The 12315-nt window shown below is 45.9% G+C and overlaps 1 protein-coding gene across 3 annotated transcripts in view; it reads right to left on the reverse strand.

The window, feature by feature from the left end:
• PLOD2 (procollagen-lysine,2-oxoglutarate 5-dioxygenase 2) overlaps nucleotides 1-2050 on the reverse strand; it is a 79802-nt gene extending 77752 nt beyond the window's left edge. The window contains exon 1 of one of the 3 annotated variants that reach the window (XM_034781456.1): nucleotides 1974-2050. In XM_034781456.1, the coding sequence (XP_034637347.1) occupies nucleotides 1974-2013 (40 nt within the window). In that variant the 5' untranslated portion in view covers nucleotides 2014-2050. Of the gene's footprint in view, nucleotides 1-1107; nucleotides 1472-1973 lie in introns of those variants that run through there. The other 2 variants (XM_034781454.1, XM_034781455.1) reach the window with 2 other exon arrangements.
• Nucleotides 2051-12315: the final 10265 nt, after the last annotated feature.

Consider the following 12315-nt stretch of genomic DNA (forward strand, 5'->3'; position numbering starts at 1 on the left):
TTCATGGGTAAGAACCTCACTTCTTCAGATGCAAGTAGCTTTGGAATGAAAGGGAGGGGGAACTCAGTTCTCCAATGCCTTCAACTAGGAGGAAATTCTTATGTAGAAAACTAAGTAGCAAAGCTTCACTGGAAGTAAGTTGGGTCATCAGTGAGTAGCACCATCTGCTCTTCCTAGGAGCTAGGAAATATGTGGCCCATCAACACCTTGTCATGCATCCCAGGCTATTCATGGGGGTGAGGGAGGAGGACTAATTACTTAACAGGCAAGGGTGAAGACAGGGGCAAATCTCTTCCCCAATAAGGGGAAAGATCCTGGCTTTGAACATTAGCTTTTCAGCCAGTGTAGGTCTATATTTGTGTGGTTTGCCTTACTGTTTGCTAAATACATTATGAGCCTCTACTTATCTGCTTCCTAGTCAACAATTTGAAGATCTTTGACTAGTTCCTCCCCAGCAGGAATCTCACGATCAGTAGATATTCATGCACCATGAAGAAAGCGCTACTCCCTCCTCTTCTCCCAACCCCCTCCAAATAGAAATGTTTCAGAGGCTTAAACATATTTCTATTTAAGACACACACACAAAAAACGTTCCCTGTTTCAGCAGAAAGCGGTCACGCAGGGCAAGTCACCCAAGAGCCTGGAGTTTTATCTTTCAGATGGACGTTGCACAGTAGGCAGAACACACGTGCAAACAATTCCGCTGAAACTCACAAGCCCGAAGCCAGAGCTGGCGATGCTCTTGGAAAGCCTCCCAACAACGGGGCTTAGCAGCGCCAAGCTGGGAGAACTATCGAAGAGTTTTAAACATCTCCTCAAACCACAGCTACAAATCATCATCATCAAGCCACCGTGGGGGGGGAGGGGCAGCTAACTTTCCAAAATTTCTCCCAACTTCCAGTTCGCCTCTCGCTGCAACACCCCCCAGCGCAGAGAATCCACCGCGAGCCGGAGGGGACCTGGCGAGTCTGGGGCAGCCCAGCCGGGCGGGCAGTTTCCCCGCGTCTCTTGCAGCGGGTCCGGTCACGAATGAATGAGCCCGAGCCCTCCAGGAGCGCAGGAAGAGGGGCCCGGCTGGAGCTGCCCCCCACCCTACCCACTCCTCACCTGCGGGGATGGGGGGCAGCGCGGTGTCCGCTGCCCGGCTTGGCGGCGCGAGCGGGAGAGCCAGAGCCAGCAGGAAGAGGAGGATGGGGGGCTGCCTGCTGCCGTCCAGCGCCATCTTCACCCCTCCAGTGGGACGCGCAGCCAGCAGCTCCCGTTTGCCCCGCCGGAGCTGGTCACGCCTCCCCCGCACCACGGGAGGCGCCGGGCTCCGCGGAGAAGGGGGCGCTGCTGGGAAGGAGCTGAGCGGGGGGAGGGGGAAGTGAAGCCCCTCTCGTAAGCTCTCCGCCTCCACCCGCCGCAGCAATGGGCTGCCTGGGGACGCCTGACTCCTCCTCCGCTCGGGGCAATAGGCAAAGGGCCGCTCCAGGCCAAGCGGGGGCTTTATGAGCTTAGCGGCAGTGGGAGGGTCCGGGCAGCCGGCAGACACCCCCTCCCCCTCCGGGGGGATGGGAGCCGCGGCTGCTCCTCCTGCAGCATCCCCGCTATTGGCTGCGGGAGCGGGGCTGGTTCAGGCAGGTGGTGGGATGCGGGCTGCAGTTCGGCCCGGCCTGTGCTCCGGAGCCCGGGGAACAGCAGAAGCGGCCCGGCCTCCAGCCAGCGTGTGGGAAGCTTCGCACGTGCCCGTTAGCAAAGCGAGGCCGCTGCCCCTGCAGTGCCCCGCGCGGGGAGGGGGAGAGCCCAGTGGGGTCAGGCGGAGCTCAGTGGCTGAGCAGGTCGATCATGGGAAAGGGGATGGGAAGGGGAGACACTAGGCCAAAACCTCCCCGGGTGCACGGGAGCCTAGCACCGTGGGTCTCGTTCGGGGGCGGCATTATCCCGCTACGTTGCTGCTGCTAAGTCTAGTGTCCTAGCTGTGGCTGGCTCACCTTGTAGGATTGGCTGCCGGGGGTGCAAGTTGCCGTGCATTGCACTCTGCTACAGACAGTGATCTTTGCTATTTCAGCTCCCTCTTAAGTGTCATGTGAAGAAGTCGTGTATCTAATAATATGTTGTCTTATCATGGAGCTGCACTTAACTCTTAGAGCAGTGGTTCTTAACCTTTACTGCAGCCTGGACCCCTTTGGTTCTCAAAATATGTTCTCGTACCCCTTATCGAAAATCGTTGAAGTAGGTCAGTTCTTTAAACCTAGAAACATTTTTATTTATATATTACAGTAATCGTTAAAAATGTATAATATTAATAAATATATAGGTTTGATGAAACAAAGCTGTACTTGTGTGCCTGTGCTTAATTTGTGTTTTCGATGATTTACCTTCTAAAAACTCGCATGTCTCACACCCCAGGTTAAGAACAGTATGTGCTTCAGAGTGGGTGCCTGTATAATGCCAATATTCTATTTAATTAATATAAAACTATTTACTGGCTTGCAGATTTGGGTTTTATCTTGTTTCTACAAAGCAGTGCTGTCCTTCTAGGACAGGGGTTCTCAAACTGGGGGTCGGGACCCCTCAGAGGGTCGTGAGGTTATTACATGGGGGGGGTCACGAGCCGTCAGCCTCCACCCCAAACCCCACTTTTCCTCCAGCATTTATAATGGTATTAAATATATAAAAATTTGTTTTTCATTTATAAGGGGGGGGTCACAATCAGAGGCTTACTATGTGAAAGGGGTCACCCATACAAAAGTTTAAGAACCACTGTTCTAGGGGCTAGGCAGTGTGATATACACTGTGTTCAACTCCCTTTTATTATATATTTCTTTGAAGAAGACAGAGTGCTGATGCAATCATCCCGCTAGGAATTTTTTTCCTGATACAGATAGATTATATATAAAAATGAAAAGCGGTGCTGTAATCACAAAGGGTTGTTATCTGACAAGCATCATTTTACAGCTGCTATTTAGAATAATCTACCATGTCCATCTTTTCTGACAGAATGAACATGCATTGATGGACTGATATTTGGTAGTAAAGCCTGAATAGAATCTTCCTCTTGCTTTCAGCTGCCCTCTGGAGTATTGTTAGCACAGGGGTCACCAGGGGACCTTAGGCACCTAACTGCCAATTCTCTGGGGCAGAGGAAATGGAACTTGGGTCTCCTATCTCCTAGCAAAGTGTCCTACTCCTTGAGCTATAGCCTCATATTCACTTGCTCTGGCCCTCTGAATGTTTAATTGTTTATACACAGTGGAACAGGAGAGACCTGTCCCAGAATATACCAGAGCTAGGGCCCTCCTAGGACACCCTACAAATCCCTTCTCCACATCAGTCAGGGGGAAATTGATTTCAGGTTTCCCACATCCTGGGGGAGTGCCCTAACTGCTGGGCTAAAAGCTAAAAGAGAGAGAATGGTGGAGGAGGAAGTGGTGCCACCATTCATTAACAAGGACTGATTGGTTTAGTTGCCCATGGCCAGAAGGTTCATGGTGGTAAAACTAGAGTGCAGATAGGCCACACCCTTTCCTACTATCTAATTAGGCTCTCAACTCAGCGTGCTGCCTTTTATGAATCCATTCTTGTACACCTAACTCTCCCCCTGCATTGTATAGGGGGCTGACACAACACTGAGGGTTGTGAATTCTGCTAGGCAGGAGGGGACCTAAAAGTTAGGTGCTGCGATGCTGAGCATTGCAGCACTTAAGGGTGGGATTTACAAAGGAACTAAAGACTCATTTTTTTCTGTTTGAACTAAGGTGGATTTGATTTAAATCAAATTTCTTTATGGATTTCTACATAAAAGTGCATTCTTGTTGGTTGTTATAACCTTAATACATGTTCTTCACAACTCAGAGATAGATGTAGGTTTCATTTTTAGAAGGTACACACTATACATTTTTAAAGTGATTTATTTTGAAAACTTCCAGATTAGTTTTACAGCTATATCAGAAAATGAATGATTGTTTGGTTATTTCATTTACCAAAGGTAATTGAAGCAATATTTATGAAGTCATTGGGAGGTGAACTATCTCCAATTCAACAGGTTAATCTTTAATATTTGGAAGATTTTCTTGCCATGGTGTATTACAGGGGTCAGCAACCTTTCAGAAGTGGTGTGCCGAGTCTTCATTTATTCACTCTAATTTAAGGTTTTGCGTGCCAGTAATACATTTTAATGTTTTTAGAAGATCTTTCTATAAGTCTATAATATATAACTAAACTATTGTTGTATGTAAAGTAAATAAGGTTTTTAAAATGTTTAAGAAACTTCATTTAAAATTAAATTAAAATGCAGAGCCCCCCCCCGGACCAGTGGCCAGGACCGGGCAGTGTGAGTGTCACTGAAAATCGGCTCACGTGCCGCCTTTGGCACACGTGCCATAGGTTGCCTACCCCTGCTGTATTAGGAGGAAATATCACCAGACAGACATTTAAATTGTTTTATTTAACTAAAAAAAAACCGTTGTGTATTCTGGATTTTTTTCTTCAACAGCAAACATTATATTTTAAACAAAATAAGCATATGAATTTTTGAATTTAGTTAAACATTCAAGTTTTTTAAAATCAGGGTTGTTTTTGTTAATTGTTTTTAACTAAAATAGTTAAATCAAATATTTAAAAAAAATTAAATTGACTATGTCAGCCAGGTCAACATGAGAAACTTAAAATATTGGCTTCTGCAGCTAACTCAGTCATCTTCACCTTCATTTCCTGTTTGTTCATAATCTGGAAAAGGAAAAACAAGCTTTCCTGCTTTTTCAGGTCCCAAACGATTTCTCAATTTGGAATGAATTAGTCCAAAAAAGAAGAAAATATTCTTTCTACACCAGCAGAAGAAGCTACTGCTGTTAAAAGTGAGATTATCACTTCAACAGTCTCTGAATCCAAGTGCTTAAGTGACTTCCACCAGTTCACTAGTGTGACTTTCTTTAAAACATCATCAGCAAACATATATTTCTTGAATGGTTCATCCTTAGCTCTGAAGTTTATTAATTATGGAGGGATCATTGCCGGATGTCCATGTCATAACCAACTCCTCTTCTTCAGCAGTTAAAGTTTGACCCTGGTACCAAGTATTGAGAATATTTGCAAGAAAATAAGCTTGAGATAGTGCTTGTCCCATTCGTTTTTTGTTTGTTTGTTTTTTAATGCTTGTAATTTAACTCTGTCATTGCATATTTCTCTTTTTAAGACCTCACTCAGTTCCTTCTAAATTTCAACAGCGTCAGCAATAAAACAGCTATTTCCCTGCATTTTGTTCAAGGCTACAGAAATAGGCTTCAAGATACTCAGCATGTGTTCAACATTTCTCTTAAGCCCAATGTTGAGAACTTTGGCTGTGACAGTGCCATCTATTTTTTCACAATTTTGTTCACAAACTGTCATCACATTAGGCCAGTTCTTGATATAGTGCTCAAAACAGTCCACTACCGAGTTCCATCGCACGTCTTGTGGGAGAGTTAGCTTGGTTCCTCCCACTTTTTTTAAAGCAGCTGCTGTAAAGGGGGGAGGGATAACGCAGTGGTTTGCGCATTGGCCTGTTAAACCCAGGCTTGTGAGCTCAATCCTTGAGGGGGCCACTTAGGGATCTGGGGCAAAAATCAGTATTTGGTCCTGCTAGTGAAAGCAGCAGGCTGGACTCAATGATCTTCCAGGGTCCCTTCCAGTTCTATGAGATAGGTATATCTCCATATATTATATTTATTATTAAAAGTAGTTGTTACAGAAGTATTTTGCAATTTCAACATTAGCCTTTATATCTGGAACAGTGAGAGAATGGTATGGTAGATCTCAAATCAATGAAGGCTACACTCAGAAGGACAAAGACTTCTGGAATATGTTGCTCAAACAGTTTCACTTTTGTTTCTACTGCCTGTCCCTCCCTTCTCACATTTATCACCAGACTTCTCCTTGTCCAGATCCCAACAATCTTCTATTCGTAGAACTTTTTGAAACTTTGCACTTTTGAAGCAACAGAGGGTCCTGTGGCACCTAAGACTAACAGAAGTATTGGGAGCATAAGCTTTCGTTGGTAAGAACCTCACTTTTTACAGATTCAGACTACGTAGCTACCCCTCTGATACTTTGCACTTTTAGAGAGGTAAGGGATTGAGTCTGTGTACACAAATTTGCACAGGGACAATAGGGTTGAGGTCTGTAATTTTTTTTCACTTCTATATATTATTTATTTATTAAAAACATTTTTGCTGTTAACAAGCATGTTATCTCTGGAGACAAATCCACAGTTTGAGAACTGCAAAACTAAGCATGTCTGATGGTATCTTCTAGACTGAGCACTGAGTCCCATTGGGTAGATAGAAAGATTAACCTAAATAATCGATACAGAAGCCTCTGGAAACCAATAAGATTAGGTCCTTAAGCCATGAACTATTGGAACTCAGTTACAAAACTTTTCTTAAACATTACATGAATATATTGTCTCATACTATAGAATTAGAATTTATAATCCCTATTCCATGAGGAGATATCTTTGATCTATAACAGTGGTTCGCAAATGTTTGTACTGGTGACCCTTTCACATAGCAAGCCTCTGAGTGCGACCCCCTCTTATAAATTAAAAACACTTTTTAATATATTTAACACCGTTATAAATGCTGGATGCAAAGCGGGGATTGGGGTGGAGGCCGACAGCTTGCGACCCCCCATGTAATAACCTCACGACCCCCTGAAGGGTCCTGACCCCCAGTTTGAGAACCCCTGAGCTATAATGTATCTTAATTAAAACTATCTTTAGACAGGTTTTTTCTCAAAAAGCATTTTATCCAAAAAATCCAATTTAAAAAAAAATCATTGATTTTTATCCACCCTGGTTTGAACATTTTTGATAATATTAAATGGATACTTTGAAAAAACATACATCCAATACAATAGTAAACAAATGAAGAGTCTAACCTAACTCCTTGTTCAAAATTGTCAATCCTTTTCCTTAAATCCTGGGCTATTATATAGTGCTGTTAATCCATAGAACTCGAAGATCTTAACTATTGACTTAGCATGTGGAATATCTTGCTGAAAGATGAATTTCTTTGCAAGCTGCAACAAATCAATCCATCACCATCAAGCCTACTATTCAAGATATTGGATCAGATCCTCAGAATATCTACTTTGATGACTATTTAAGTTCAAAGATTCTTATAGGAATAAGTTTAAAAGACTATTTTGAGAACTGAAAACTTTTATATTGATACAAGGATGTTTAAACTTATTGGAAACAGAATTTCAATTCAAATTAAATCCTGATGGAACTGAAGGAATCTCTTAGAAAATTGCCTAAGTAGAAAAAAGTGTTAAAACACTAACTGTAAAGATGTTCTAAGAATTTCCCACCTCAGAGAACAGAGACAATAAGAATTGTTTGTGCTGCATATGCAGTAAACAAACATATTCTTGACATGATTATGTTACTAAGGCCAACCCAGGAAGGCATTAAGCCAATGAAAGGATGACAGAGGCAAAGCGTGAGACTAGCCACATCCCTAGGCCTGGGAAACAAGCACAGACTGGTGGGATCACGTACTGTTGCAGGTCTGGGATAATTCCCAGTGGCTGCAAAACTTTTGCATGCGTAAGGGCACTTTCATGGAACTTTGTGACTTGCTTTCCCCTGCCCTGAAGCGCAAGAGTACCAAGATGAGAGGAGCCCTCACAGTTCACAAGCGAGTGGCAATAGCCCTCTGGAAGTGTGCAACACCAGACAGCTACCGGTCAGTTGGGAATCAATTTGGAGTGGGCAAATCTACTGTGGTGGCTGCTGTGATCCAAGTAGCCAATGCGATCACTGAGCTGCTGCTATCAAGGGTAGTGACTCTGGGAAATGTGCAGGTCATAGTGGATGGCTTTGCTTCAATGGGATTCCCTAACTGTGGTGGGGCAACAGACGGAACGCATATTCCTATTTTGGGACCAGACTACCAAGGTAGCCAGTACATAAACCGCAAGGGGTACTTTTCAATGGTGCTGCAAGCACTGGTGGATCACAAGGGACATTTCACCAACATCAACATGGGATGGCTGGGAAAGGTACATGACGATCGCATCTTTAGGAACTCTGGTCTGTGTGAACGGCCGCAGCAAGGGACTTACTTTCCAGTCCAGAAAATAACTGTTGGGGATGTTGAAATGCCTATAGTTATCCTTGGGGACCCAGCCTACCCCTTAATGCCATGGCTCATGAAGCTGTACACAGGCACCCTGGACAGTAGTCAGGAGCTGTTCAACTATAGGCTGAGCAAGTGCAGAATGGTGGTAGAATGTGCAGTTGGACATTTAAAAGCGCGCTGGTGCAGTTTGCTGACTCTGTTAGACCTCAGAGAAACCAATATTCCTATCGTTATTACTGCTTACTGTTTGCTCCACAATATCTGTGAGAGTAAGGGAGAGACGTTTATGGCGGGGTGGGAGGTTGAGGCAAATTGCATGGCTGCTGATTACGTGCAGCCATACACCAGGGCGGTTAGAAGAGCACAGCAGGGTACGCTGCGCATCAGAGAAGCTTTGAAAACCAGTTTCATTACTGGCCAGACTAGGGGTATGAAAGTTCTGTTTGTTTCTCCTTGATGAAAACCCGCCCCCTTGGTTCACTCTACCAGTGGCATAGCCAGGTTCTAAGTGCAGGGGGAGCAAACATAAAAAAGGTGCCCCCCCTTGGCTCCTCCTCTGGCCACGCCCCCCTTGGCTCCTCCTCCAGCCTCTCCACGTTCCCCCCCCCCCTTGTCTGTCTCCTCCAGCCATGCCGTGCTGTGCCCCCTGCCCCTCGGCTCCTCCGGCCACGCTGCGGCCATATTGCGCCCCCCCTCGGAGGGGCTCGGGCCGGGGAAGGGGTGGCAGGTGGGCACTGCTCACTTCTCCTGGGGTTGGGGGGAGTGGAGCAATGGGGTGGGCAGCAGCTGGCGAGATCCCCTCTCCCTGGCAGCTTCCTGCTTCCCTCGGCCCGGGCAGTCCAGCATTTTTTTCAAAAGCAGCACCTGCTGGGCCGGCACTGGGCTCCTGCAGGCAAGGGGGGGGCGGGCAGCACGGCCGGACTCTGGAGGAGCCATTGGGGGGGCGATGGGCGCAGCCAGAGAAGCGAAGGGGCCGGCTCCTTGGCCATCCCGCCCCATGCTCAGAGCGGCCCCAACATCGCCGCGGCCGCCTCCTGCGGCAGCTCAGGACCTCGCCCCTTGCTAATGCTGGGCTTCCCAGGCCAAGGGAAATAGGAAGCTGCCGGGAAGAGGGGTTCTGCCTGTCAGCTGCGGAGCGCTCAGCTGCCGAGCCCTGAGCCGCCGCAGGAGGCGGCCGCGGCGATGTTGGGGCTGCGCTGAGTGTGGGGCGCGATGGCCGAGAAGCCGGCCCCTTAGCTGCTCCGGCCACGCCCACCCCCCCCATGGATCCTCCGGAGTCCGGCCGTGCTGCCCGCCCTCCCCCCCACCCCTTGCCTGCAGGAGCCCAGCGCCGGCCCAGCAGGCGCCGCTTTTGAAAAATGTGCTGATGGGAAGCAGCTGCTTCCCCTGAACCCCCCTAGCTATGCTCCTGCACTCTACTTCCCTATATGCCAACTGCCTCCCCTCCCTCCTTTGATCTCCGCTTGCAGAGGCAATAAAGTCATTGTTGTTTCAAATTCATGGATTCTTTATTAATTCGTCACACAAATGGAGGGATAACTGCCAAGGTAGCCCGGGAGGGGTGGGGGAGGAGGGAAGCACCAGGTGGGGTGGCGGAGGAGGGAAGGACAAGGCCACACTGCACTTCAAAACTTATTGAATGCCAGCTTTCTGTTGCTTGGACAGTCCTCTGGGGTGGAGTGGTGGGGTGGCCGGGGGAGGAGGGCGGTTGGTTACACAGGGGCTGCAGCAGCAGTCTGTGCTCCTGCTGCCTTCCTGCACCTCAACAATACACCGGAGAATATCAGTTTGATCCTCCAGTAGCCTAAGCATTGCTTCCTGCCTCCTCTCATCACGCTGACGCCACCGATCATCTTGCTCCTGCCATCTCTACTCTTGCTCCTGCCACCTGTCCTCACGTTCATTTTGTGCTTTCCTGCACTTTGACAGTGTCTGCCTCCAGGCATTCTGCTGGGCTCTTTCAGTGTGGGAGGACTGCATGAGCTCAGAGAACATTTCATCACAAGTGCGTTTTTTTCACTTTCTAATCTTCGCTACCCTCTGGGACGGAGATGATACATTTGCAGCCGTGGGAGGGAAAAAAAGGGAGAGTAGTATTTAAAGAGACACATTTTAGAGAACAATGGGTAGACTCTTTCACGGTGAACCAAGCTGTTAACATTACATAGCACGTGTGCTTTCTTTACAAGGTCGCATTTTGCCTCTTATATTGAGGGCCTGCCGGTTTGGTGTGAGAGATCACACACACAGGGCCAGTGGGCAACAGAATTCGGCTTGCAGGCAAACATGGTAAGCCACAGTCTTTTGGCTTCTTTAACCTTCATAATGTGGGGATGGTTTCAAACAACAGCACCCTCATTTCCCATACCAAGCACCCATTGGGTTGGCCATTTAAAATAGGTTGGCCATTTAAAAGGAGGGGCTGCTGTTTTCGGGTTAATGTGCAGCACAAACCCAACTAACCCCCCTCCCCACACACACACAATTCTCTGGGATGATCGCTTCACCCCTCCCCCCACTGCGTGGCACACAGTGGAGATGATTTCTGTTCAGCCACAGACAAACAGCCCAGCAGGAACGGTCACCTCTGAATGTCCTCTTAATAAAATTCCCCTATTTCAACCAGGTGACCCTAGGAGTACATCCAGGAGAGCTTCACTGAGATGTCCCTGGAGGATTTCGCTTATGGACGCAACTTATAAACAAATACTCCTGTGCACTAGAGTAGATGGGCCTGACATCACAACCAAAGAGAAGGTGGAGAATGTCTTGGCCTGAGGAGTAGGCCTTTTAAACTACAACAGGCTCAGTAATGCTTTAATTATAAGCACTAGTCTGCACTGGGAGCAGCGGGAGTTCCAGAAATAATTCTGCCTTGCCCATGTAAATCTGAGGTAGGCAGAATTTAATGTTTTCCTTTAAATATATTTTAGAAACAATTCAATTGTATGTTAAAGTCCATGAAGAGAGGCTAGATAATTGGGAGAACAAGGCTAGTGAATCTTTAGTGAGGTTGTGACACATGGCCAGAAAGAGTTAAGCATCCTGCAGAATACATTACCCAAATTCAGCCATGAGGAACATATTGTTAGATAATGTTTGTGTGTTTACATATATGTTGTTAGAGGTTAACAATGTAACCAAAGGGTTCCTATATATACTGTATTCTGTTAATTCAGAGATCAAAAGAAAATCTTAATATTTAAATGAACTGTAAATATAGTGATATCACTGTATTCATCTCTCTTTTAAATGTATAGCAAATCACCTGTGAATGGTGGAAAACAGGCAATTGCCTTATGTTAATCCATGTAGCTAATTACGAGTGATGCTTAGGAAATAGGTCTACTTCAAATTCTCACTGATTGCATATTGGACTCTAGGACGCCTAAGGACTCCAGGATGTCAAGAAAAGCCCTGGAACTATATAAAGTCTTCTTGGGTCCTGATCCTTTTTGTCTCAGATCTGCTTGATGCTTCATGCAAGGGAAGCTTGAACTGTAAGATCGAGCTCTCCAGTTCCACCTGGATCACCCTGAATATGAACATAGGTTATAGTCCAATGGACAAATTCTGAAAACTCTTTGCAACTACAAAGCTCACCATCTTTATTATAAAACTTATCTCAAAATGGTACTCCTGTCTGTATGTATACTGATCTTTTAATCAATACTCTTATTTTTTAATAAATTTTAGTTTAGTTAATAAGAATTGGTTGTAAACATGTATTTGGGTAAGATCTGAAATATTCATTAACCTGGGAGGTAATGTGTCCAATCCTTTGGGAGTGGTAGAACTTTCTTTTATGATGAATAAGATTTTCAGTAATCCTCATAATATTTGACTTGGGTGTCTAGATGGAGGTCTAAGGGTGGTTTGCTCTAAGGGAACTGTGTTCTTGATTTCTGGGTAACCAGTAAGGTATTAGAGTAGCTGTTTTGTGCTGGCTTGGTAAATTTACCTATTGGAATATCTACCTGCTTTGGGGATTGTCTCCCCCATTCTTTGCAATTTGCCCTAATTGAGTAACCTTAGTGTGGCTTCCCTGGGACTCTGGTTATAGAGGTATGTAAAGTGAGTTACTGTTCCTTTACCCACTTCCCCACCCCCCAGACTTTTTTTTTTTTTTTTTTTTTAAAGGATATGCTGCAGGCCAAACTAGAGAGTCAGATCCAAGGAGTTTTTTTTTTTTTACAAATCCCCAAAGCCT

Source organism: Trachemys scripta, chromosome 9 (assembly GCF_013100865.1).
Source record: "Trachemys scripta elegans isolate TJP31775 chromosome 9, CAS_Tse_1.0, whole genome shotgun sequence".
In the NCBI taxonomy this organism is placed as follows: domain Eukaryota; kingdom Metazoa; phylum Chordata; order Testudines; family Emydidae; genus Trachemys; species Trachemys scripta.